The sequence below is a fragment of the Actinia tenebrosa genome, unplaced genomic scaffold, assembly GCF_029948245.1.
Source record: "Actinia tenebrosa isolate PJP-AT-01 unplaced genomic scaffold, QUT_ActTen_1.0 PGA_scaffold6__47_contigs__length_16458017, whole genome shotgun sequence".
In the NCBI taxonomy this organism is placed as follows: Eukaryota; Metazoa; Cnidaria; class Anthozoa; order Actiniaria; family Actiniidae; genus Actinia; species Actinia tenebrosa.
In genome coordinates, this window is record NW_028292583.1 from 11,115,643 (window position 1) to 11,141,562 (window position 25,920).

At 39.0% G+C, this 25,920-nt stretch overlaps 1 protein-coding gene across 3 annotated transcripts in view; it reads right to left on the minus strand.

Moving 5' to 3' along the window:
- LOC116297579 (protocadherin Fat 1) overlaps window positions 1–24,249 on the minus strand; it is a 31,169-nt gene extending 6,920 nt beyond the window's left edge. Inside the window, exons 1-9 of one of the 3 annotated variants that reach the window (XM_031705832.2) lie at window positions 23,809–24,249; window positions 9,566–14,147; window positions 8,781–9,307; window positions 8,300–8,503; window positions 5,204–5,536; window positions 3,891–4,744; window positions 3,316–3,671; window positions 2,010–3,058; window positions 484–1,933 (exon numbers count right to left, since the gene is read on the minus strand). In XM_031705832.2, the coding sequence (XP_031561692.2) occupies window positions 484–1,933; window positions 2,010–3,058; window positions 3,316–3,671; window positions 3,891–4,744; window positions 5,204–5,536; window positions 8,300–8,503; window positions 8,781–9,307; window positions 9,566–14,114 (9,322 nt within the window). In that variant the 5' untranslated portion in view covers window positions 14,115–14,147; window positions 23,809–24,249. Of the gene's footprint in view, window positions 1–483; window positions 1,934–2,009; window positions 3,059–3,315; window positions 3,672–3,890; window positions 4,745–5,203; window positions 5,537–8,299; window positions 8,504–8,780; window positions 9,308–9,565; window positions 14,148–14,250; window positions 14,407–20,121; window positions 20,536–23,808 lie in introns of those variants that run through there. The other 2 variants (XM_031705831.2, XM_031705833.2) reach the window with 2 other exon arrangements.
- Window positions 24,250–25,920: the final 1,671 nt, after the last annotated feature.

Sequence of the window (25,920 nt, forward strand, 5' to 3'; positions counted from 1 at the left end):
ATGTAATTTTATGAAAAGTTTATTCTTTATCTTGGAGTACATGTGACGTCATAGCCGCCATGTTGGTTGACTTTGACAAAAGATTTGGTCTTGTTTTTCTTTTGTTATGTCAACCAACATGGCGGCCATGTGTTTTGTTCTTTAATTCTCACGGGAGGACGTACTTATTACTGACCAATGATAGAATAATGTTGGTAATACCAGGTGATGATGACAATGAAATGTTAGTAAGTGATAAGAACTATGGCAATGGACCTCTCTATCTTTTGTGTAAAAGCTTTACCGCATTTCAGACCACTTGTCATTCCCTAGAGTATCATTTCTTTGTTTAACGGTTGCACATGAGAAGATCTAGCCATATTATTGGCACAACTCAAAAAAAGATATCTTATTCTAAAGCAGGAACATGATGACACGTGGTCTGAAATGATAAAAGCATCATGCCCAAGGTAGAGGTCTATGCAGACGATGAGATAAACATACCTGTATTCCTGTCAACAGTGAAGACACCCACACCTTGACCATAGACAGTGAAATTCAGCTCCGCATTCACCCCGGTATCAGCATCTATAGCAGAAACAGTCAGTACTCGGCTACCAATCGGAGAATCTTCGGCCATTCTCTCGACGTAAATAGACTGCGTACATATAGGAGCATTATCATTAGCATCCTCAATGTCTATCTTGACTTGTGTGAAGCTGGTGTACAGCCCGTCTGATGCGCTGACATTCAGTTTATAGCTCGAAACCGATTCACAGTCAAGACCGCCATGGACAAAGATCACCCCAGTCTTGCGCTCGATTCCAAACTTAGCCTGAGGGTCCCCAGACAGAATAAAATAAAATAGATCCGACTTCTCGTCACTGTCGACTGCAGTAATCGTTGCTACGGTCTGACCGATAAGGGCGTCTTCTTTGATTGATGCTTTGAACTCCTGTTGACTGAACTTTGGTGGAGAGTCATTGACGTCCAAGATGGTTGCTCCAACGACCGTCTCGCTTGATAACTGGCTTTTTGAACCGCGATCAATCGCACGCACTCTGAATGTAAAGGAACTTCTTATTTCGCGATCCAGAGCGCCTTTTGTGGTTATCCAGCCAGTATTTGGATTGATTTCAAAGCTTTGCATAACCTCTGGGTCACCGGGTGATAGAGAATAGAGCACCTCACCATTACTCCCACTGTCCAGGTCTTCCGCAAACACGCGCAGAACCTTGGAACCAATATCGATGTTTTCTGGGATACTGACACGATAAGGATTGGATACAAAGGTTGGTTTGTTGTCATTCACATCATCGATATTAATAACGACTGCTGTGCGTGCTACTTGGTGAACAGATGACGCATTTGCCTCCACCACCATGACGTATCGCTTACTAGTCTCATAGTCCAGTATCCCAGCCACTCGGATCCTTCCAGACGAATCGACAGTGAATGTCTTCCCTTGAAAGCTTGAGTCTGAATTACTACGAACAATACTATACTGTACTGCTGGATTAGTTCCAGTAGGAACGATAAGACGCAGGGACTTGACTACTTCTCCTACTGATTCACTTTCTGGGACCCTCACATCATACTTGGACTGCTCAAACTGGAGAATCTTAACAGCAGTTGGTAGGACTGTCACTTTCACTGGAACAAGATTTCGAAGCTGTGGGTTTCCGTTGTCTCTGACCAGAACAAAAAAGTTGTATGCTTTCACTTCCGGTTTACGAGCTACTTTTATGACACTAGTGTTTCGCTCAATAGAGAAGACGGGAGGAGTCTGGTGACCAAGGATCAAGTACGTCAAGTCTGAATTACTTCCGGCATCGTCATCGATGGCCAACGTCATCAAGACTTGTGTTCGTAAGGCAACAGAGAGGGATATAGTTGTTTCGTACTGCTTGAACTCGAACTTGGGCTGATTGTCGTTTTCGTCCAGAAGATACACCTTGAATATCAAAGAGGTGAAAATTAGCTTTTGTTCTGATGGCTATTGATAGTAATTCAATAATTTGCAACCTTACCTCAACAATGCAGAAGCCAAATCTTCCTCCTCCGTCCGTTGCGCGTACAGGAACAGCCATGACAGCTTGAGAGGCGTTCTCCCGATCGAACATGAGCCTGCTGTAAATCATGCCAGTGTCAGCGTCAATCCTAAACCTGCGCATGGCATCAACGCTATCGATGGAGTAGCTAATTCGCGCGAAATTTCCAGAATCCAAATCAGTGGCAGATACCATGGTAACGAAGGTTCCTTCAGGGTAGTTCTCGTGGAAGTCCACCCTGTAGACATCTTTGCTGAAGACAGGACTATGACTGTTGGTGTCACCGATGATCACTCGTACTTCAGTCTTGGCATCGTGTTGACCATCACTTACAGACACCTCTAAATCATATACCTTGCCTCTCTGAATGCCAACGATACGCGAGAGTGTAATAACACCACTCTTGGGGTCAATATTGAAATGTTGCTTGCCTTGGCCTGATACGATAGAATATTTCAGCTTGCTGACGTCATCGTCGTCAGGATCGGTTGCCATGACGCGCATGACGAAGTGGCCTGGTCCAGCAGTACCAAGTATTGATGCAGCATACATTGTCTTTTCAAACGTTGGCGGGTTATCATTGGCGTCTTCCAGGACAATGCGTACGCGCGTTTCTCCGGTCAACACAGGAACCCCGCCATCAGATGCTACAATGATCATCTCGTGAACCACGTGACGTTCGTAGTCTAGTAACTTGGCGACTGAGAGAACACCTGAGGTCGCGTTAATCGTGAAATACTGGTTTTCCTTGCTTATATTTTGAATGCTGTAGAAGATCTTCTTATTCATTCCTGAATCGCCATCAAAGGCCTCGACCGTTAACACAGGAGTCCCAACCGGAGTATTCTCGACAGATTTTGCAAGGTAAAAAGAACGATTAAAGAGTGGTGCAATGTCATTAACATCGGTTAACGTCACGTCCACTGCTACTTCAGCATGAGCTGAGGTTTTGGCATCGGTGGCTCGGACAGTTAGTTTGTACAATGGCATCGCTTCGTAATCCAGAGGAGCAGCAACTGTTATAATACCTAATATACGATAAATGGTTTATTAGTTTCTACGTGTGGGAAAGGGGGGAAGTAGGGGGGGGGGGGGGGGGGAGTCGGGGGTGAAAGAGGGGTCACTGAAGTGCGGGTAGGGTCGATAGTTCAACTGGTCACAACGTAAAATCAGCAAGGAAAGTAAGCTAAGTAAGCTAAGTGATTTTCCAATGTACTGGCAAGAAATAATTTATAAAGTCAGGTGGTCGTCTAAACTTGGTGGTCTTAAGACAGGTCCAACTTACCACTTTTAAAATCAATGGAGAACTGATTGAGAGGATCCCCTTGGGTAATACTGTACAGGACCTCCACACCATTAGGACTTCTTGCAGTCACACGAGTGATTACAGTACCAACAGCAGAATCTTCTGGAATCGTCTTACTGAACGAAAGCTGATCAAACACAGGAGTCTCTCTGTCAACTACCTTGATTTTCACCTCAGCCTCGGTACTAAAAGGAGTCCGACCTTTATCACTTGCTTCGACGACCAGAGTGAAGAGTTTAGGAACAATGACGTCATCTAGGGATTTACTGACGATGACGTCACCGGTGTTGTGATCAATCTTGAAGTAACCGCCATCTCCACCCTTTAGAACATATCTGCAAAATGAAAGAAGAAAATTAGATACTTGTCCACTGCAAAGTTGGTTATGATGACGAGTACTGATGACCAAGTGACCTGTTCCAGCAGTAGCAAGAGGAGAGGAATCAGGGGAATACCCCCTCCTCCCCCATACAACTTATAATGTACCCCTAAGTTCACCTATACGTATTTTATAATTAAATGAACAAATATAATATATAATATAATGTGCAAACCTTATTTCTCCATTACTTCCGATGTCTGCATCTCGTGCTGTTGCCTTGCCAACGATGCTGTTTTTTCGTACCCCCAGCTGCAGTACAATATAATAAGGTACACCCATGAACTCAGGCTTGTTGTCATTCACATCATCCACCATCACATTCAAAATGGTTTGCGCAATCTGTGGAGGCATATTGGTGTCACGTGCTTGGATCACCACCTTGTACGAGTCGATAGTCTCTCGGTCAAGACTCTTGTCTGCCAGAATGCTAACGACGCCGGTGCTCGGGTTGACTTTGAAGAGATCCGAAGGATTGACGATGGAAAAGGTAATGGACTCCCCAATGGGATAACCAATGGCTTGTGGAATGAGTAGTTCTTTAGCGCTGCTCACACCTTCCAAGACAGACGCTGTGTAGTTGGGTTCTCTAAACTGTAATGCGTTGACAGGAAGATCTCTGCAAGTGATGTCTACTTGGGCACGACTTGTCAAGTTCCCATCGCTAGCAACGACATTCAACAAGTATTTCCCTTGTCTCATCTTTGAAGGGTCTCTTACAGTAACATCTCCACTGAAGACACCGACTTGGAACATTTCTCCCATTACGTCATCTTTTGCCAATGAAAACGTAAGGTTCGTCAGCGCTGCACTGTCGTCATCTTTGGCTTTTACTTTAACAACCATTGTGTCAAGGAAGGTTGGGAGAAAGATGGTGGCATGATACATTGGGGTGGAGAATACTGGTGCAACATCATTGACATCGATGACTTTGACTTCAATATCCGTGAATGTAGAGAGTCTTGGGCTACCTGAATCGGTAACCTTGACCTTGAACTTGTATGAGGCTGTAGTTTCGTAGTCCAGTACCTGAAGAGAAAATAATAATAAACTATAAATGTTAGAGTTAGGTAAGATGCTGATAATGACGTATTCCTTTTGCTACTGTTTGGTTGAGCTTTGTGGAGGAAGAACATGGAGAAAAGAAAAAACCTGAAATACAGGAAAAGACCCAACATACTCCTCTATTCACAGGAGACTCTGCTCGTAGAATACATGTGATGCTGAGCCCAGAAATCAAACCCGAGACAAATAAAAATGTCCAGACAGGTTTTTTTATTTCTGGCAGGGCAAATAATTTTAGTGAAGCAAATTTTCCCTACCATTTTATTTTCATTTTGGCAGTTCAAAAGTTTTTTTGACCTGGCAGTATTAAAATTGCGGACCAGCATTGTGGCCATTGGCAGGCAGCTATTCCTAGCCTTGCAACCCCGAACACCGTTAACTGCAACCCATGAAATAACAAATATAATGTGAAAACACCATTACCTTGTTGGTAGTAATGGCGCCTGTAGCCGGATGAATAGATAACGCACTTCTTGCACTTAGTTCAACGATCTCATACGTGAGTTTACCACTTTCACTGACATCGATATCTGTTGCATTAGTGACAAGTGGTGTACCCTTAGCGTCAAGTACAGGAGAGCCTGCCGGGAAACCTTCTACCACGTGACCAATAAACTTGTCATGCGCAAAGGTAGGAGGATTGTCATTCTGATCCAAGATCTGGACATCCACCATTGCTGTTGACTGCTGACCGTCGATACTGGAGGCACGAACTTGAAATTTGCAATGGCTGATGGCCTCTGCGTCAAATGCAACCTGACGAGAAATAATAAATCAATAAGGCCTTGCAAAACAGGATTAATGAGATGAACCGAACAGTTCACAGTACCCTAAGGACACTGATCTCATCACAACCCACGTACAAGTTAATGGAATCGTATGTTTTTCGTTTTTCTTTTACTCGAAATTTCTTTTACATTCTGATTAGGAGATAGAGAAAGATTAAAGCATTTCTTCTCTACCCTTTGAACTTTACTAATCCTCGTTCAAGGAAACCGTTGACAATAGCGAAACACATCGACAATCATCTGACCGTAACTCGTCATTATCGGTATGAAACTAATGTTTTCGCCCACTGAGTCAAATCAAAGCGTTGAAATGATTCACTCCAAATCCCTGACTGAGCCAATTACGACAGACATTCTTCCACACATATGGCAATTAGCAAAATAAACTAAATTATTCAATTGGGATTTGGCTCCAGTTTAAGTTAATAGTACAACTTTAATACAAATTTGAAGTGTGTTAGTGGTTTTGTGGTGAGGACTTTCAACGTGAAAAACTGCCACATCGAAAGCAAATCGATTGGGAGACGGCTATTTATAGGCAGCATTCTTGGAAGAGCTACTTTGACATCACTCTTGAACTGTATTTATTTGGAGGTAATTCCACTGTTTGACTCAAAAGAATGTAAAAATAAACTAGAATAACGAAGGATCAATCCAATTGCACAATCACTATATATTACAGACACATAAACGTTGAAGTATAAACAAAATGACTGTAGAGAAAAGACGCCAATCAATTTAGAGATGGAAGATGGAATAAGCACGAAGGATTGCTTCAGAAAATGCCGTTTAGGAATGTAATTCGGCTGATCTAAGTTCTAGACATGTTCAGGCAGAGGTTAGTAAAGGTCAGAAACCATTTAGAGGCTTCCACTGGAATGTTTTTAATATCAAATCGATGTTTTGACTTGAGTTAGGCAAATAACTTTAGCGAACACCTATTTTGACATCTATTACAAGAAAAAGGCTGGACGAATTTTAAAAAACCCTTTTCGTTTTACAAACAGATTTTCCCCGCAAAATTGTGCGGGAAAAAATTTTTTAATCAGTTGAACAACTTGGTTTTTGGCAACAGATTTGGTGAAATTCGTGTGTTAAGATGGGCAAGGATTTATTGGGCGTCAGCATTTTTGTGTGGGCGTAAGAATAGGATTTCTGATAAAAAGTAATAGGAAGATCAAAGACAGATTAAGGAGATAATTCTTTCACACGGACACTTCTTATTGCGGAAGAATTCATTCTAAGTACAGATATTCTAAAGTTTACACAAACGGCTCGAACTCTGCAGACTTGGTATTCAGGTTTTAGGAATAATCCGACTTTCGTGAAAAAAGATAATACTATCTTAGGAAAAAGATAATACTATCTTAGAAATTCTTTGTAAAAGAAAAACCTTTGACCTAATTAAATATGAAGGCAATAATGTAAAAGTAATTACAGGCTTATGTGGATAGGAAATGATCTCTAGGATTTGAATTCTGAATCGAAGTAAATAAACAAAAAGATTTGCAGAGAAAATGGCATACACAATAAACTTAGTTATTTTCCTTCGGTGTTACATCTACCGCTGAAATAGTTCAACAGCCACAAAAACTATAACAAAACAATGCTCTTCCAAAAGATAACTTTATTCTAATGGAATCACAGGTTGAGCTTCTTTAACATGAGCAAGGATTTCTGATATTCAAGAAATAAGTCAACGTAATCCAGGATTTTGACTGGCGAGTGTGAATTTATACTACAGAGCGATGGGCTCAGACTGGACTAATGACCGACCTTTGGTTTCCATTTTTAACCAATTTTTAACCAACTTGAAGAAGAGTTAAGAGGCTTACCTCGAATGTAAGGTCCTTTATCTCAAAATGGTCATTCGGTCGAGAGATATAAAGCATTCAAACTGTGCTGTAATACTGCGTTATAAAACCATCATTCTCTTGGTATTCAAAGCGATAATAAATAAAGAAAAGTCATGATGTTTCCAATCCAATCTTAATGTGTTTAGGTCCAAAAGGCATCATCTCTGACATGCCTTTCCTTCCGTGCACAAATATACAAACGCAACGGGCTATTTTTAACCTTTGGTCAAGAAAATCCTTTCCTAATGACTATTTTGCCAGAAAATGCTAAGTTGTACAATGCAGGCTTAAAGCCTTGGTCGGGTAAGACAAAAAAATAAGAATGCAAGTTACATTAAGAGCAAAATACAGCAACAGTTGAGGATGGAAAACGACATAGGATCAACAGCACGGCATGACCAAAATAACGCAGACTTCTTGGAGTCTGGATATTAACAGGTCGATTATTAATAGTATACACACGATTTTTGTGTCCTATTTTATTAGGTCTTGTACTTGTGCATTGATAAGAAATCATAAGCCAGTGAAGGCACGAAGCAGACGGCTGAGCAAGAAATCTAATCTTAGGACTTGCGTTATGCTTGTGCCTGCATTCAGCCTGTCATTTAGCTTCGGTAAATACGTCCGTGTTTGTGAAAAATAATATCAAGGGCCTTATAAAGAGAACATGCGTAACTATTTATCTTATTTTTTCCATAATTGTCTTAACAAAAATAGCAATAAAAAACGTTGATTTTAATCACTGACGTACCGTGTACTTTTAGTTCCCAGAAGAACCTGGTCTAACTGCACCCCATCTCAACACCCACACCCAACTAGTATACACCCCTCTTCCCCCCTTACCCCATCTCCTCCCCAAATAAAAATCTTCGTACCTTGTTGATAACCACGCCAGACTGACGTTGTATAAGGAAGTAATTCCAACAAGGGCTTGAAGAAGGGACTATTTCATATACTGGCATGATTCCATTGTACAGTACCCTGACCAAAGCCTGTCCGTATGGGGTGTTCTCTGCTATGCTTGCTCGGTATGTTGGTCTATCGAATGAAAAGCTCTCAAGCACACCACGGACCTTCACCTATTTAGGAGGGGAAAACGGGACTTAAATTCGAAATAACAAAAAATAATAAAAATGAAAAGTTCAGAAAGAGAATTGAAAAATAAAAAAATTGAAATCTCGACACCATCAAAGGAAATAAATTGTTTGATTGGACATGAAGTAGGATTCGGCATCCCTTTCATTCCCATTTCTTTCCCATATTCCTTCCACCTCTGTCATTCAATCATAATTCCACTTTTTCTCTAAACCTCAAAGAAAAAGAAAAGTTCTAGGGTTCAACTGAATCACGCTTTACCTTGACTGTAGTCTGACTGGCAAGTGAAGGTTTCCCGCCATCAGCTGCCTGGACTTTCAACGTGTATTCCTTGATACTTGGATTCAGTTTGTTACTGACACTCACAACACCAGAATTCTGATCCACTGACAGAGAACCATTAGCGTTTCCTTCAACAATGGTATATTTAAGTTTGGCATTGGTGCCATCGTCCATATCCGAGGCCATAACCTTGAGTACTGGAGTTCCAATCTTAGAAGTGATATGAATTTCTGAGTCATACAGTGGTTGGACGAAGAGTGGTTTATGGTCGTTCACGTCTAAGACTGAGATTACTAGAGAGAATAAAGTGGCCTTCTTGGGGCTTCCTCGATCGGACGCCTTGATCATTAACACGTGTTCTCTGATGTCCTCGTAGTCTAAGACTGCAGTAGTTAGAATCTTGCCTGAAGCGCTGTCGAGTTTGAAAAGGGATGCTGATTTGGGTTTTGAGGAGCCTACGATTGAGTACTCTACCTCGCCGTTCACACCTGCATCGGGGTCGTTTGCTGGATGGAAAGAATTATAACATATGATTATTTGATGACCATTAATCATCAATATAATCATTAATAGTAATAATCTTCCACTACAACATCCCCATCATCACCACCACCATCATCATATCACCATCACCATCACAATCATCAGTACCATTACCATCACCATCATATCACCATCACCATCATATCATCATCATCATCACCACCACCATCACCATCAACAACCATAGCATCATCCTACAAATAACTATATAAACAACTTACCTTTTACAGTGGTAACAAGTTTCCCTACAGGAGCATCCTCAGACACGTCTGCCCTGTACTCGCGTCGCTCTGGTTGAGGCGCATTGTCATTCACATCCAAAACATTGATAACAAGCTGTGTTGTTGCCGAGTTGTGATTATCCGAAGCCTTTACAACCAAAGTATAAGAACTCCTCTCTTCACGATCCAGTTTTTGAGCAACTGTAACAAAACCTCCCAGTCTTTCAATAGTGAATTTGTTGCCAATATTGCCTGACTCAATGGAGAAACTTATTAGGTCGTTGTCAAGATCTTCTGCTCCTAATGCCGCCACAAAGCTACCAACTTCTTTGTCTTCAGCTATATCCCCTGTGAAGCGATTCTCCCAGAAAGCAGGGGTGCTTGGACTTGGAGGATTACTTTCGACAACATCAATAATGACAGTAACATTAGATGATCTCTTTGGTTTCCCATTATCAGCAGCATTGACTGTCAAATCATACGATTCACCATCGGTCAATTCAGTGTCACAGTACATTATCCCCGTATTGGCGTTTATCGAAAACTTCTTGAGCTTGTTGCCATCGACTATAGAGTAATCCAGATTTGCATTTGACCCTTCATCCTTGTCTGTAGCAAGAACCCGGAACACCTCCGAGGGTGAGTCTTTAGAGCTTCTGGGTATCGTAGTGGCTACGTACTGAGACTCTGTGAATACTGGGGACTGGTCATTCTCGTCTGTGACTTTCACCGTAAAGCTGACAGTGGCGCTTTTAGGGGGAATGCCACCATCCGTTGCCATTACACTGAGCATATGTTCATTGACAGACTCTCTGTCGAGTTCTTTTACGGTTGTGATAAACCCAGTCTTTCGATCAATGGTAAAGATGTTATCTTCGTTGCCTTTGACTATGGTGTAAATCAGCTTTGAGCCATCCGAGTCAGGGTCGATGGTCGTTAGCTTCAGGATACTTGTTCCTGCAGGTTGGTTCTCCGGTACCGATGGATAGTACATCAACGGCTTGAAGTACGGTGCTTCGTCATTGACGTCCAGTACTTCTATGAGCACTGGAATATTGGTAAACAAGGGACGAATTTCGCCATCTTTTGCTTGTATAGTCAGCCAGTAGTGATCCGCTTCTTCGTGGTCAAGTCTCTGCGTGGTTCTAACCGCACCCGTATCGGGGTCAATAACAAACTTATCCACCCCTGTACCATCAATGATAGCGTACTTCACGTACCAAGAGTCCTTGTCCGTTGCCGTGGCATGTAAAACTACTGTTCCTGCTTCCAAGTTCTCGTAAACAGCAGCTTTAAGGACTTTCCCGCCTGTAAACACAGGTTTCAAGTAGTTTTCGTTTACATCAAGTACATTAACAATAACATAAACCTTGGAAGACAACCCTGGGGATCCCATATCCGAGACAGTAATTGTGAGATTGTAAACCGACTGCACCTCAAAGTTCAATCTTCGTCGCAGTCTTATTACTCCGCTCTCTGCGTCGATCTTGAACTTCCTAGTTCGTTTTTCAAACGAATACATGATTTCCCCACCTTTCCCTGAATCCCGGTCCACGGCTAAAATACTTGTAACTACTGCATCAACCAGAAGATCTTCTGGTATAGACACATTGAATTGGTTTGGCTTGGCTATTGGGGCATTGTCGTTGACATCAAGAACAGTCAAGTGCACAACCGCGCGGCCTTCTTTCTGGTCATCACTGGAATCATCAAGGGCCTGCACTTCAATGGAATAACTTGATCTCTCTTCATAATCAAGAGGAGCAGCAACAGTAATCAAACCTGTTGACTGGTCAATTCTAAACTTACCATCAAAATCACTTACTAGATGATAAGTTACCCTCCCATTGGAACCCTCATCTTGGTCAACAGCACTGACATGGATGACAGACTGTCCAACAGTAACATTCTCTGGTAGTCTGACATCATATTCAGGCTTGATAAATACTGGGTTGTTGTCATTAACATCTAGGATGTTAACTTTCAGAGTGGTGTATGCTGTTTTGTGTCTTTTGCCGCAGTCAGAGGCTGAGATATTCAATGTATATGAGTCTCTATTTTCTCTATCCAGGCCCATTCTAGTAAATATTTCTCCAGTGTACATGTTAATGCCAAAAACGCTGTCAATATCACCATTAACAATTGAATACAGCACAAGTCCATTATATCCTTTATCTTGATCTGTGGCTACCAGGTTTGCAAGTACTGTGCCATTTGCTGCATTCTCTTTTATATATACTCTTTGATTATGGGAGCGGAACACAGGAGCATGTCTGTTGCGAAGCTTAACCCGATATCTAGTCACAGGAGGAATCGGTCTAAATTTTTTCTGTTCTTCTATTTGTTTCAGAGCATTGGTATAATGTGAAGAAACTGCACTGCAACTAGTGTGGACATGATTTTGAAGCTTTCTTGCCTCTCGACCACTCACAATTCGAACTTTAAAAATAGCTGGATGGCTATCGGGGGAGTCCTGTACACCATCAAAGGCTTTGATGTAGAGATTGTACTCTGTCTGTGCACTGTAAAGAGTTTTACTAGTCCTCAACTCACCAGTTTTACTGTCAAGCCTGAAGGTGTTTCCTGTGTTGCCAAATGTAAACCTGTAGGCAAGACTTTGCTTTTGTTTACTAACATCAACATCTACAGCTTGTAATGTTGCAATCAGCACTCCAGGAGGAGCATCACGATCTAGCTTAACATTGCAATTGTGCTGTTTCAGAATTGGAGGATTGTCATTCATCGCATGGATTTTAAACTTTATGATTGTCTCAGTCTCCCTTCGCATGGGAGAGCCAAAGTCTGAGGCTCTCACTTTGAGATGAATAACTTCTTGAAGTCCTTTGTCCCTGTCTAGATTAGTGGTAGCTGTTATGATACCAGTTTTAGCTCCAATAGAAAATGGCACAGGTTCTATATTTGCAATGCTGTACTGAATTTCTCCATTGCTGCTGAAATCTTTATCCTTAGCACTAACAGATAGGACACTAGTGCCAGCAGTCAAGTCCTCATACAGATCCTTCTTGTACGATGATTCTTTGAAGACTGGATCATGATCATTGGCATCGACAACTTGAATAAAAACTTGGACATGCGATAACCGTCGAGATGGAGTAGACCCTCCATCCAAAGCTGCAATTTGAAGATCAAAACTTTGCTTACTTTCAAAGTCTAAATATCCAGTTGTGTACACCTGGCCTGTAACAGAATTGACCTTGAATTTTCCTCCATCATTGCCTTTTGTAATGTAGTACAAAATTTCTCCATTATTTCCAGCATCTTTGTCTGTTGCTGAAACATATACAACAGTTGTAAAAGGTGGAGCTAACTCAGATATCTTGGCAGTATAACTTTGCTGGACAAATTCAGGGTTATTGTCATTGACATCCTTAGCAAAGACCCTCAGTGAGATGGAGCTATTTTTTCTTGGTGACCCAGCATCAAAAGCAGTGATGGTGATGTTGTAGCCATAAGGAGCACTCTCTCTATCCAATGGCTTTACAATCATCAAGTCAGTGGTGAAATTATTGCTATCTCTCGTTGGAGATTTAATCCCAAATACCCCATCATTATTTCCTGATGTAATCTGCACTCGATCGATATGACCATTGACTCCTTTATCATTATCAGTCACTGACAACGTTGCATAAACAACCCCAGAAATTCCTTCATCAATACCGGACAGCTGTTGTTCGATAGATATCACAGGTGAAAACTGGTTCACAGGAATTACTTTTATGATTAGCTTTCCGCTTTTCGTACTTTTCGGCTTGACTAAAGCTCTATCACGAGCTACAATTGTAAGTCGGTGCACTTTGCTCCTTGTGCTATCAAGCTTTCGAGTAACAGTAACAACTCCTGAAGTGGGATTTATAGCAAAATGTGTAGTTTTTTCTCTGAATGAAAAATAAACCAATCCATTTGGACCAGAATCAGCATCAACAGCCTGCACTCTAGCAATCGATGTATGCATGGCCGTGTCCTCGGAAAGAGAAACAATGTAGTTCTTTTCCAAAAATATTGGCCGGTTGTCGTTAGAATCCGCCACACTAATGTTTACTTTTGTGGTGTCTAGTGTTCTCTTCGAAGCAGAATCCTGAGCTACCACAGTTAGTTCATAAACTGGATTACTTTCTCTGTTTAACCGTTTAACATTGATTATATCCATGAAGTAAAAGTCTGTAACCCGGCGAGTTTTGACTCTGAAGGCACCTTGTTCGTTTCCACGAGTGATGATAAAATCAACTTTGACGTTCTGTGAGTAAACTCCCATTTTTAAATCACATTTTATTCTAGTTTCCAACGGAGTTATTTCTTCGATAGAAGCTTGATAAATTCCTCCACTGGTAAATTTCACTTCTTTTGGGTTTTGTGATCGATATTCAAGAGTATATGTAGGTACAACATCTTTAATTACAGAAATAGGTTTGCGAGCGTCCGCTTGATTGCTTGATCTTTGTCTCGGCATCTTTATGAGCTTACTTTCGCTAACTTTTGAGAGTCCACTCAAAAGCATGAGAAACGTCAAAACAAAGCGGTTACGTCGCATCTTGGAAGTCAATTCAAAGTACTTTAGGTAGAGCTGAAAGTAGAGAAAAAAACAACCAAAGTCATTAATCAAATCACAACAACTTTTCAAGCAATTAACAAGGTATTTGTCAAACACATTTCGTCTCTCTATATACCTTTCACCTTGGCGATATAACTTGATTGAATTGGTTTTAGATGCCTTAAATCTCCCCCAATTCATACTAAAATTATCAAGTATTCGTGAGTTTCGTTAATTAGAAATGCTACAAATGCACTTGAGACCGCTTTGTGAACTTGCCCATTCTAGAAACGCTCAGTTGACATATTATGAAATTTTGAGCAGTGAACAAATGACCTCCAGTATCCCCGAGGGATTTGAGCATTCCTTGCACCATGACGAATATATGACAGACAACCTAATTGACGTTTTGTCATGGAAACAAGCCATTCAAATGCTAATTCCGGAAGTCGTTCGCATGCCGGAGAAATTCAGTCATTCACCGCATAAAAGCGGAGGAAAGTAACGTTATGCCAGTAGAATTTGTTAATACTAATCTTTAATTTCCGATATGGTAGGGAGGGAAAATTTGAAGATGAGGCGTCTAAAAGTCGTCATTGATGGCTATGCTATTTTTATGCTAAGTAAACATGTCAGTCATGGGGTTGCTCTTTTTCTGGCTTTTTAGAGCATATCATGACACATAAAAAAACGTGTTTACTTTCCAAGTTGCTTCATAATGAAATATTCGTGTCTATTTAGCATATGCAACAAAAAAATGAAGCGAAATTAAAATACTTGGGCATTTTTTAAAGAAGTTTACATTTCGGATTAAAAAACTATTTCGTTGGTGTGAATACCTCTATTAGCAAAAGCTTTCTTTTTACAATCTTATGAAAACAGTTAATATAGAAAAATTAATTACCTAAAGGAGTTTTTACTTAACTAAAAAGTTAAGAAAAATGTGTCGGAAATGACAAAAGAGCTGTTTCGTCTCTTCCTCTAAGTAATTTCACAAGTGAAAAATATGGAGTTATTCATTGAATGACAAAAGCATGTAAATAAAAGACAAAACAAAACAAAATTACGACTCTTTTGTTCAAAGAATACAATGAAGCGTTGATAAAAATGACTAAATGCAGGCATATCGATTTTTTTTGAAACCTTTGTATTACAACTAAAGTGTTATTTTCTCCATTTTTTTCTTTTTTGACGAGTTCACGAATCCAAATGCTTTTTGACAAGACACTTTTAAACTTAAAAAGTAAAAGGGAAAAGTTATTTAAAATTTGACTCTCAAGGCACGTTTTCACCTACTTAACCAATATTGAAGAAAGCATATAAAGCTGGAATTTAAAAATATTACATAAATCTTTTAAAATAGCACTTATGGACAAGCAACGTTTACTTACATGAAAAGTTCAAAGCCTTGCCTCGTCAACTGAAAGCAGATCAGGTTATTCCGCCTCTTTAGCCGTTATTGCTTATTTTTTTATAAACAATTTCTTTCTTCTATCTGTTTTTATTTCCTAAACTCCATTGGATACGGTATCTAACTGCTTATTTAGATGGCGCCTAACTGTCCTTAACAAAGAATAGACTATCGAGCCCCTTTAGTACCTTAATTGTTCCACCTTAAGGTGAAGTTCAACCACAGTTCCTCTAAAGGACTGTATTATTTCAGCCAACTTATAAAGCACATTCTGTCTTTACTTAAATTTCAAAAGTAATCAAAAAGACAGTTCTCCGGTGCTAGGACAATTAAGTCCAGACTGTGACATTACAGTTCAATCAAAAACGGTGCACTAAAGTGATGGGTTGTTTGGTTTGTGAAGTAGAGGAAATGTTTATTAACGCCAGTGGCAAAGAAAACAATCTGAGAGCGAAAATGGACGTCTGATTTTATATTTTAGGGATCAATAAAGTGGGCGATTTGGAATATGCTGTCAAAATAATGAATATCGTGCCAATGACAATTATCAATCATCTTTTTAGCCCAGAAAATATGCTTTAATGTATTTTTATAAACAAAAACCGATATTTACTGTTGTGTGCATGGAAATTATCAAAACTTTTAAAAATAAATCATTTTTGCTTCTAGGATATATTTCTCAAGCAAAAAAACAGCAATAATTTTGAGTGGGCGAAGAAGCAAAACCACAACAGACCGCGTGATTTTGTTCACGATCACGTGACATCCGAATTTTTCAAAACGGTTACAAACCAAAATCTAAACAGAAAATTGCCACAAAAAATTCTTATGATCGACTCCGGAAAAGATAACTTAGGTGGGTTGGACATTATGTATGAAAACCGCAGAAACGGGTTGGTTTATAAGCCAAAAAAATGCAGCATATGTTCGTCCTAACTACACTTGAAAAATCTCTGTCAATGTAACACATTTTTAATACAGTCCTCTTACATGTAACGCCGAAAACGGCATTTCTTAGAAAAAGATATTGAAATATAATCAATTTTTCTATTTCAATTTAGCTTGAATTTTAATGGCAATTTTTTGATTGTGTTTGTGAACGTTTTAACAAAACTGGTCGAGGGCCAAGAGACTGCGAGCCACTTGAAAGGAATCGACAAGCGCAGATGATAGATTGGTCGTTAACTATCGATATACCTTACTTCCATAATCCCCTTACTTCTTCAGCTAGAACAATGATATCTTTATTCATTCAAGGAGCAAAATCAACAAATATATGATTTTAGGATCTCGGCTTACTGTCTTTTGAAGAGAGGGTTTAATTTTGATAAAAAAATAGAAAAGATCAGTGTTCCTTTGTATCAGTTTTTATTCCGTGACGAATATTTCATACCATGTTTAATGAACAATAATATAATCTGTTCCTGTCTTTGCCAATTAATCAAACAAAAATTTGAAAATTTCAAGTTAAGATTAGCTTAATTTTTCATAAGAAAGTGTTCTTTTTTTCCAAGAAATCTGTATTGTATTTCCGAGTCAGTCTAGTATCAATTACACACGAATGCACTTGTGCAGAAATGCGACGTGACCAATAGTTCTGTGTTCTAGAAGCCGTATCTAATTAATAAATATTGCAATGCTAACCTTAAAACTGGACGACCACGAAAGAGGTTTTCCAAAAAGAATAAAGTCTTAACTGAAAATGCGGCATAAATTGTCCAGTGGTGGGGTCCAAGTCAGTTTGAGCTGAGCTTCAGAACTGATCCATGCGATGTTGTACTGAGTGTGGTACAATCTTCAACTTGACAGAGAGATTATCTCCTTGCTTTGAAAAATGACACAATTTGCTTAAAGTATGTAATAACTACATAGTACAAATAACTTATCTCGGAGATATTGTTGTATTCTTCATCTTAGGTGACCAGAAGTATGTAAGAATGTAATTCAAAGCCGGCAGTTTTTTTAATAGCACCTCTTGAAAAGAACGGAAGCATGTATCCAATAGTACAATTGTTGAGACGGGATTGGAAGGGATTACCTCTAACTTCGTTGACCATAGGGTTGTAGTGTGTTTGTGTTTGATGACAAACGCGATGGTAAATTTGTGCCAGTTTGTCATTTTGCTGTGTCAAATCCGTACACACAACTCTACAGATTGTGGTATCTTTGCAAAGTTGTAAACTTTATTTCGTTGGCGTTAATATCGTATTGTTGTTGATGGTGGTAACAGTGGTTATAATATTAATGCTCCATGTTTGTTTTTACTGTAATCGTTTATGCACGCAAAGTAGGTGCTAATTTGGCCTGATTCTGAAGTCCGAAACTTCAGTTTTCTCTCAAGGACTAAAACTAGTCCAGTATAAATCTTTCTAAAACTAACAACAACATTTCACTGAACCATAGCTATATTTCATTAGGAGACTATATATTGGTCAGGTTTTCATCGTGTACTAAAGAAATGAATTCTTCCTCCACTACGTGAGATTCTGGTTAGTCATCACTCCACTGTCCCACATGCTGGGCTGGGAGGTTTTATTCCGTGTACACTCTATTTGCACAGCACACGCAATCCGTAGAGTTGTAGGCCCTGGCTAAACGAGGAAACATGTTTCAGAAACATGTTTCCCTAAATGTTTCCTAAGGTGGCAAAACAATCAGGAAACATCGGGAAACAATGTTTCCATGCGTCTTGGAAACATGAAATGTTTCTGCCGCACAGGAAAAACATTTTTTTGCGTCTTGGAAGCAAAATTTGTTGCTCGCAACAATGTTTCGCATGTGGCTAAACTGGGATACATCGAGGAAACATGCGCGCGGTAAACATGTTTCTGGAAACATGTTTCCTCGTTTAGCCTTAGCCTAGTGCACTCACAATCAGTTTATTTAGGAGTACCAGCTATGCACAACAGTTAATCAAAATGGCGAACCTTCACTCGTCGAGGTAGAGTTGATGTGCATTGAATAAACCTATTTAATATTTTAGCGGCAAAATAAGTTTTTTTTGTAAGGCTAAATAAAGTATTCCTTAAAGTGTTTGAACAAAGATGACTAGTTCTTGAGTGAGTCCGAAGAAATTATTTTTTGACTTAAGGTCGAGTTCAAGAATAAGGCTTAACCACAACTGGAAATTTTTCGGTTGAAAGGACGGTATTCATTAACTGACAAATATATCTCACGACACCAAAATAAGAGGCAAAAAGAACTTAAGAAGGGATTAAAATCTCGAATCCGTGTAACACAACTGTTATCTGTTTGTGCCGATTCAACAAGGCTAAATATTGAATGTTTGAATGAAGTCTGCTTAGACCAACAGTGTACCAACAAGCCAGCGGATCAATATGCTTACTTTGGCATAGGCGCTGGAATGATTGATGAAGACAGAAAAAGATATATCACCGTTGTTCTTTTGATCATTATCTATACAAATTCCGAGGACATTTCCGACTGGAAAACTTGGATTTCATACCCATTGTGCAATAGTAATAATCAGGAAAAAAATTCCCAATTCTTTTGAAGCAAATGACCGCGGTCTCAGTTAGGCATAACATTAGTTCTTAATATTCAATCAGAACTTTAGTGCTGATGTCCAATATTTATTGTTGTAGCTAAAGACGCTATCGTTTGCTCCAAACCGCTCAGTGACGGTTTCCAAAAGTTATAGGGACAAACCTTTCTAATATCGTTCGATTAAACCTGGGTAAAATATCGTGTAAATCGATCGGATGTGCGAGGCGTTGAGCAGAGGTTTGGGCGCGTAGTGACGTAAAAAGTCAGCAATAAATTGGTTTTAAATTAGTCACAAACTTTAGCTATATGTTTCAAAAAAATTTTCCCCAAGAAAATAACTCGATAATTCTGAAAACTCATTTCTATACGAAATGCAATGAGATTTAAAATAATTTTCAGGGCAATGCATGAGTATGAATTCCCGTACGATGCTCATTTATAATCCGTGCTGTTCCAGCTGGGCCGATTAACTCTCGATCGTGGTTACTAATTAACTTATCTTTTTATTACTGTAGTTGTCTTGACAAATAGTTTGAGGCTGTCATGTACGTCTTTATGTTTGGATACACCTAGTGTCAAACACTGGGGGAACGAGGTCGATGATAAAATGAAAGCGACAGCAAAGTGATGAAAAAGTGGTAAATAAGATGGCCTCTTTATTCTTTTTAATTAAATATAATTACCATTAAGTCGTAAAAAGCTCTTTTCTTTTGATTTCTTCCTCATAAAACATCAATTTTGATCAAAAAGCAGATGTAGTTTGGGAGATTTAGAAAGGCATTCTTGCGGTTTGGATCAAGTCTAACAAGAATTTTATAAAGACCTTAGACGCGTTTTCGTTTGAAACAAAAGTCTTGATAAAGTCAAAGTTGGCTAACTTTTGATCGTTTTTGGGATCAACCATTTCAAAATTAAGAGTTTTCTTATAGAATTGCAGAAAGTTGTTACGTATCTTAAGCTGGAGGTATATAAAGAACTCGACGAATGTCTACTGAATTACTTTTCAAACCACGGTCAAATCTAAGCTCAAACAACAAAACAAAACTACGTCGTGATGTTTGAAAAACTATTAAGAATCAAATGTCTTACCTTTATATATTAACCATTTTGAGTGAAATATGATCCCACAGAGTCGAATTTCTCGTAAAGTCGTGAGCCACTTGTGGTCCAAAGTTATCCGAAATTAAAGAGTGACTGTTCAGATATTTTCAAGCCTCAAAAAATCTTGATCATTATTCTTGAAAAACTTTGTAAAACCTTCAAAATTCAGGGAGAATCCTTGTAAAGTCAATCCAAAGAGTCTTAGGTTTTTCAATAAATGATGATTTTCGTAACGCGGGCAGAAATGCCTTTCTCATCGACTGCGGTTTTGAGGAGCGAGAGAGAGTCAAGAATGCGAGTAGATGGCCTCATATGTTATTGGCTCATGAATATAGATAATGTGGCCTCAGGGGTTCTAAGAGGAACCGGTTGTAAGCAGCTATCAATCAAGCGTTGTTTCAGCCTTCAAATGCTGTTGACGAATTAAGTTATGCTTTAAAATGAGTCGAGCTATTGTAGTAACAGACTCAACATCACACAAAAAATACACTCCAACACCAGGGTTTTGCTTGGATACAATTATCATTGGCCTTAAAACAAAGCTAGCGTGTCCTTTGCAATTAAAGAATATTTCGAAGTCTCTGCTTTACTAATGAGGTCTAAATTTAATAACAATCTATTCAAATTAGTTGAAAAAGGCTAGCGGTTTTGAGTCTTATTCACACGCATATCAAAGATCACGTCACTCTTATTCTTATTCTTCATCCAGGCGAAGCGGAACGGAAATCGGAAGCTACTCGGTTCGACGAAAAAGGCAGTGCCCTTGCCGTTAATCACGTTCCTAATAAAAACTGCTAATGAACCAAAAACCTTAGCTATTCATTTCTTTATTATTTTACAACTGCGAAAACAGTCTTTTTTTCTCGAAAACAAAGAAACTGTAGTGTAATCGTACAAAGAACACTAAAAATCCAATCAACTTCTCGCGACGAATTAATAAAGTTTTTCTTGTTGATCAAAGTCTCTAAAGTCGAACTTTTAGTTTAGGGTCATTCGTTTCATTTCCGTCGTCTTTAGGGATGTAAATCTCGTTCATTAAAATAAACTAACAGCTTTTCCCCGCGATAAAAGTATCTCTAATCGTTCTGTTCTAAGCTGCCGACAAAGTAGAATCACTTTTCTAAGTTTCTAAGTTGAGTCCAACTACAAACAATGCTTTGATATTGGTGTTTACACAGGTAGCCTGTCGGCTCCTTTTTGCAGGGTATTGCTAGATTGAAGGCCCGCTTTGTGGACCTAATAGACGTCAAATCTATGTACATAGAAAGGTTTATCAATAGGACGCGATGGACAGGTAAATGGAAATAGGTCTGAAGTTTACTGCATAACTATAAACACTTGTATGATATGTCACTATATAAAACAACCATCGCCATTAGTGTATGGTATACTGTTCGTGTCAAATAAGTTATTTACATCGAACTCCGAGAAGATTTAGCTGTCTTTTTAGAAGTCAAGATTTGTTCGCAGCACTTTGGAATGGATAAAATCTTGCTGTAAACACGAGTATGCAAAGAAAACTTGGCAATTTGCTTTTCGTACAAAAAAAAAAAAAATCGAACAAAATTCTTGTGGTTTGTTCACTGCAACATCGACCGGTTCATTGCAGTCTTATAGAGGTTATAGGAACAATATTTTTGTGTGTGCGTTTTTTGTTCAAATCTTCGGTTGCCAGAGGGTTTATGTCTTTGAAAAGATTTGACTAGCTTTTGCTAGAAATCTCATACGAAAAAAAAAAACAACGGCAACTCTATCAAAGGCGTGACCTGGTAAAAGCTGTCCATCTGTTCTAATGTCAAAATACCTAAGTATATCAATAATTTGGGGGGGGGGGGGGGGGGGGGCACAATGAAGAAAAAATAACCGAAAAATAATCTCCATGGATGAAAATTAATTTTTGATTTGACTTCGACACCGATGTTATCGTGCTGTTAAATCTACATTTCAATTTGTGCCGTTCTAACTGTGATAAATACCCGTCAGCTATAGGTGAACTATTACAGCCAATATACTTACTGTGTTGAACTAAACGCCACAAGACAGACTGACATGCCATTTCATCTATAAACAGCATGTCTATGTGATGTATATATTAAAGCAGTAAGCTGCCACCAAGAAAGTTAAAGTTTTAAAAGTCTCAAATTTCGGATGGTGATCGGCAACTAATGTGTAACTGTTTAGGATTGGTTTAAAAAGATATAACTAGCTAAAAACTGGTGTGAGCTGCGTCGGTGTTTCTAATGAAACAGTAATGATGAAAAGGTAAATTATACACCGTGAAAAGATGAAAAAACTGACGTTTCGGACGCTAGTCCTTCGTCGGAGTAAAAGATGTACCAACTTGTCAAAGCGTTACATACCAATTTTCATATCTGTTATCACTTAATGACTTGTACGAATTACAATATGTGTTCATCAGGACTGAATATTAATAACGAGAATGCATGTGCCTGGACACTGAGCCATTTTCCAGTAAATGCCGCACTCTGAAGCTAGCCATCATTTGAACAAATACCTTGCAAACAGACTACAAAGTAATTTCGGCATGCAAAAGAAGTGTCAGATTGCTTCAATCCAACCACTTCAAATGTCGGAAGTTTCACAAAGTGCTAAAATTCAAACTGCCAGAAATTCCTTCTCAAAATGTCAAAAACAAAATGCGAAAATGGGCTCTTTCCTGATCACAGTATCTTAGGTCGGTCTTCGAGACCATAGTTTATATTTGTCATCAGGCTTATCTTCGTTTTTTTTAATAGGCAACTTTTAAGAGAGATGTCTTAATTAAAGATTAAATTTTTCGAAATTGCCAATTATAGATGTAAATAAACAAAGTTAAAGTCATTTTGCGCGCTTGCGAAAGAGGTGTGAGCGCAAAATCTAATTAAGTTGCTCTGGGAAATCTAGAACAGACTTTCCGGGCTTCAAAGCCAAACGGAATGTTCCAAAGGCCACAGTAAAAATAAACACTTGCTACTGAACAAGCTAATCGATGTAACTCAATCTGGAGAACGAAAGCCTGTTCAACAAGACAAATCCACGATCCAAAGTATAAAAACTGATCCTTAACTGATAAGAAATTATCAATTAGCGTTAATTTAATTTCAAGAATGCTTGTAATGGTTTCTGTGAAGGGCTGAGCACCGGGCAAGCGGGCCTCGTGGTTTGAATCAAATACGCAACAATGGACTTGCATTAATATACCGGTAATATCGTTTCTCAGACACTCAGAAAACAAAGTAGAGCTTGTAGGGTATGATTGAAGTGTTCCATAATACTGGTAAATGATATCTAGAGTACATCCTCGGTGATGGCCTTTGACAGACTATTCAGGTCACTGAGACGGCTTTAAGATTATAGTTGACCAACACAAAACAAAATATATCGCCAAACACGATCATTTTGAATTTTTTTTTATTCTAGCGGAATTCTTTGTGTTGTTAGACAAACACATTTCGATTCAAGATAACTGAAATAATGTTATGTCTAAAGCTGACCGCCGCTTCTTGTTTCGTTTTCTGATTGCGTGCGAATTGCTACCCTTGAAGATGCGAATCTTGAACCCTTGGAAGCCGTCTATTCAAAGCCCCCAATGGAGAAGATCAGTGACTGAGTATCATACTCGCTTTATATGTATACATACCCTCATTTGATAACCTAATTACGCCATACACTTACCTAGATATTGTTAGCATAAGCGTTATCGAACCCTCCTGGGTTGAAACCATCAATTCCACTCGTCTAAAACAACCGCTCTTCATTCAAAATAGAAATCACCTAGCTCAGCAGTTTCAGCAAGTAGACAACAATTATTGACATTCCTTTGTAGTTTTTCAAAAGAAGTACAATATCGGTAGAATTCGTCTAAAGAAACGAGTGCCACTTTGGAAGTTACATCAGCAGTCAATTTTCGACTGGTTAGTAGACAGTTAGGACTCCTTAGATCTTACCACAAACATCCGACTTACTAAGCACAGAGACTCCGCACTTCACAGGAAGTAACGTACGAATGAACGTACAAGACAGCGGTGTTTAGTTATACAGTCGTTCGCTTCCAATCCTGAGCCACACGCGTGGTGCCTGATTATACCTTGGTGTGTTCTGCACAACTGGTCAAAACATCAACTCAGAGAATTGAGTCGCAGAGTATTGTGGTTCGTATAGTAATCTTGTCTCCCACGCAAGCTACTTATAATACAATATAGAGCAGAGAAAATGCCGCGGAATGAAGGGCAAGTTTCCGGTGCCCTTGTCACATGGACCATCTGACTTCCGGACAGGCCGCCGAGTGAGAGTGGCCCGATCGTTGAGAAATCGATTTATATTTGGCCATGGTCGCATTGTAGATCTTTTTACACGAGCGAGCTATAGATCCAACTCTTTTACTGTAAGATATCTATCATTATATTTTAACATCCCTTCAAGATTTACAATTATTTTGGATTGAGAATTGACCAGTAGTTGTCTGTATCGAACGGAGACTATTACCCCATTGCACTATGGATACTCTCACATAACAGACATCTTGTCATACGATTTTGACTGTGATTCTCTGAGATAGTGATTTCAACGGTTTGTCTGGGAGCTTTTATGCTTAATGGTCATTTTTCTCGTTGACCTTATGGGTTACGAATCCTAAACAGACTTAACCGAGCTTAATTAAATCTGAGGTTGTGACTATTCGATGTCTGTCTGTCTGTCTGTACCATGACGCACTACTTGTACAAACTTATCAATACTGGCGCTACTATAAAGCTGGAAAATATCTCATTTTTTGTGCGGTGTTATTCAGGACCAGCTTTTCGAAAAAAGAATGTAGTTTATAGCTTTCAAGGAAAATCTTTGTACAAGTTATAGCACCGATTCAAAACCGTAAAACTTGTCCCCGCAAAAACTGAATCACAAAAAAATAATAACGTTCGATATTTTCCTTAACCAAATCTTCCGTTTGTCGAAAAAAGCAACTTTTCCTATTTGGAGGAAGATATTTGTTCAAGTCAATTAACTAAGAAAGTACGATTGAAATAAAGTTGAAGGAATTTGCAGAATTGCAAAGTCGTCGCCCAACCGCAGATGTAAATCCTATCAACTTCCAGGGCGTTTCTTTTTACAACTTCTGCCTCTGTTTTAAGGGCAGAATATGATGGAATATTTACTCTAAACCAATTTACAGCTCTCCCGGCTCGCCATGTGAATCGAGCAACATCCTTTAAGATAGCCGTGTTTTAACAGTTAAGGTTCAAGAAGGATTTACCCCCACTAGAAAGACAGATTCCCAAAGACGAGCAGACTCATTACTTCAACAGGTAAAGATCTCATATCTTCTGATGTTGGATCCATGTCATGTTTTGCAATCATATCAAGCTTATCTGATCGTAAAGATGGCTACGGGTGTCTCGTTAGGCTAGCGTTATGTAGGAATTAGTTTAGAGATCGTTTTTTATTGTCGTACTTAGTTCAATAAGAAAAAACATATATACGTGCAATGTATTTTTGCAAATCTACTGTTTCAATTCTTTTGTTTTCCTTTTCCATTTCTGCATGAAAATGAAGTTTTTCTCCTTGACTGAGTTTTATTTTGTTAATGGCTTATTATTCCATGTTTTCTTTAGCTATTTTGATTGTTTGTTTGTCCGATATTTACTTAGTGTTTTCGTTTTTCCTCCTTTTTCGGTAAATTGAGCTTAATGTCTCGGTTTATCTAGTCTTCTTGAATATTCTTTTGAATTTTTTTATTTTTCTTATCCATCCACCAAAAATTTAAACAGTTCTTAAAATCTCGCATAACTG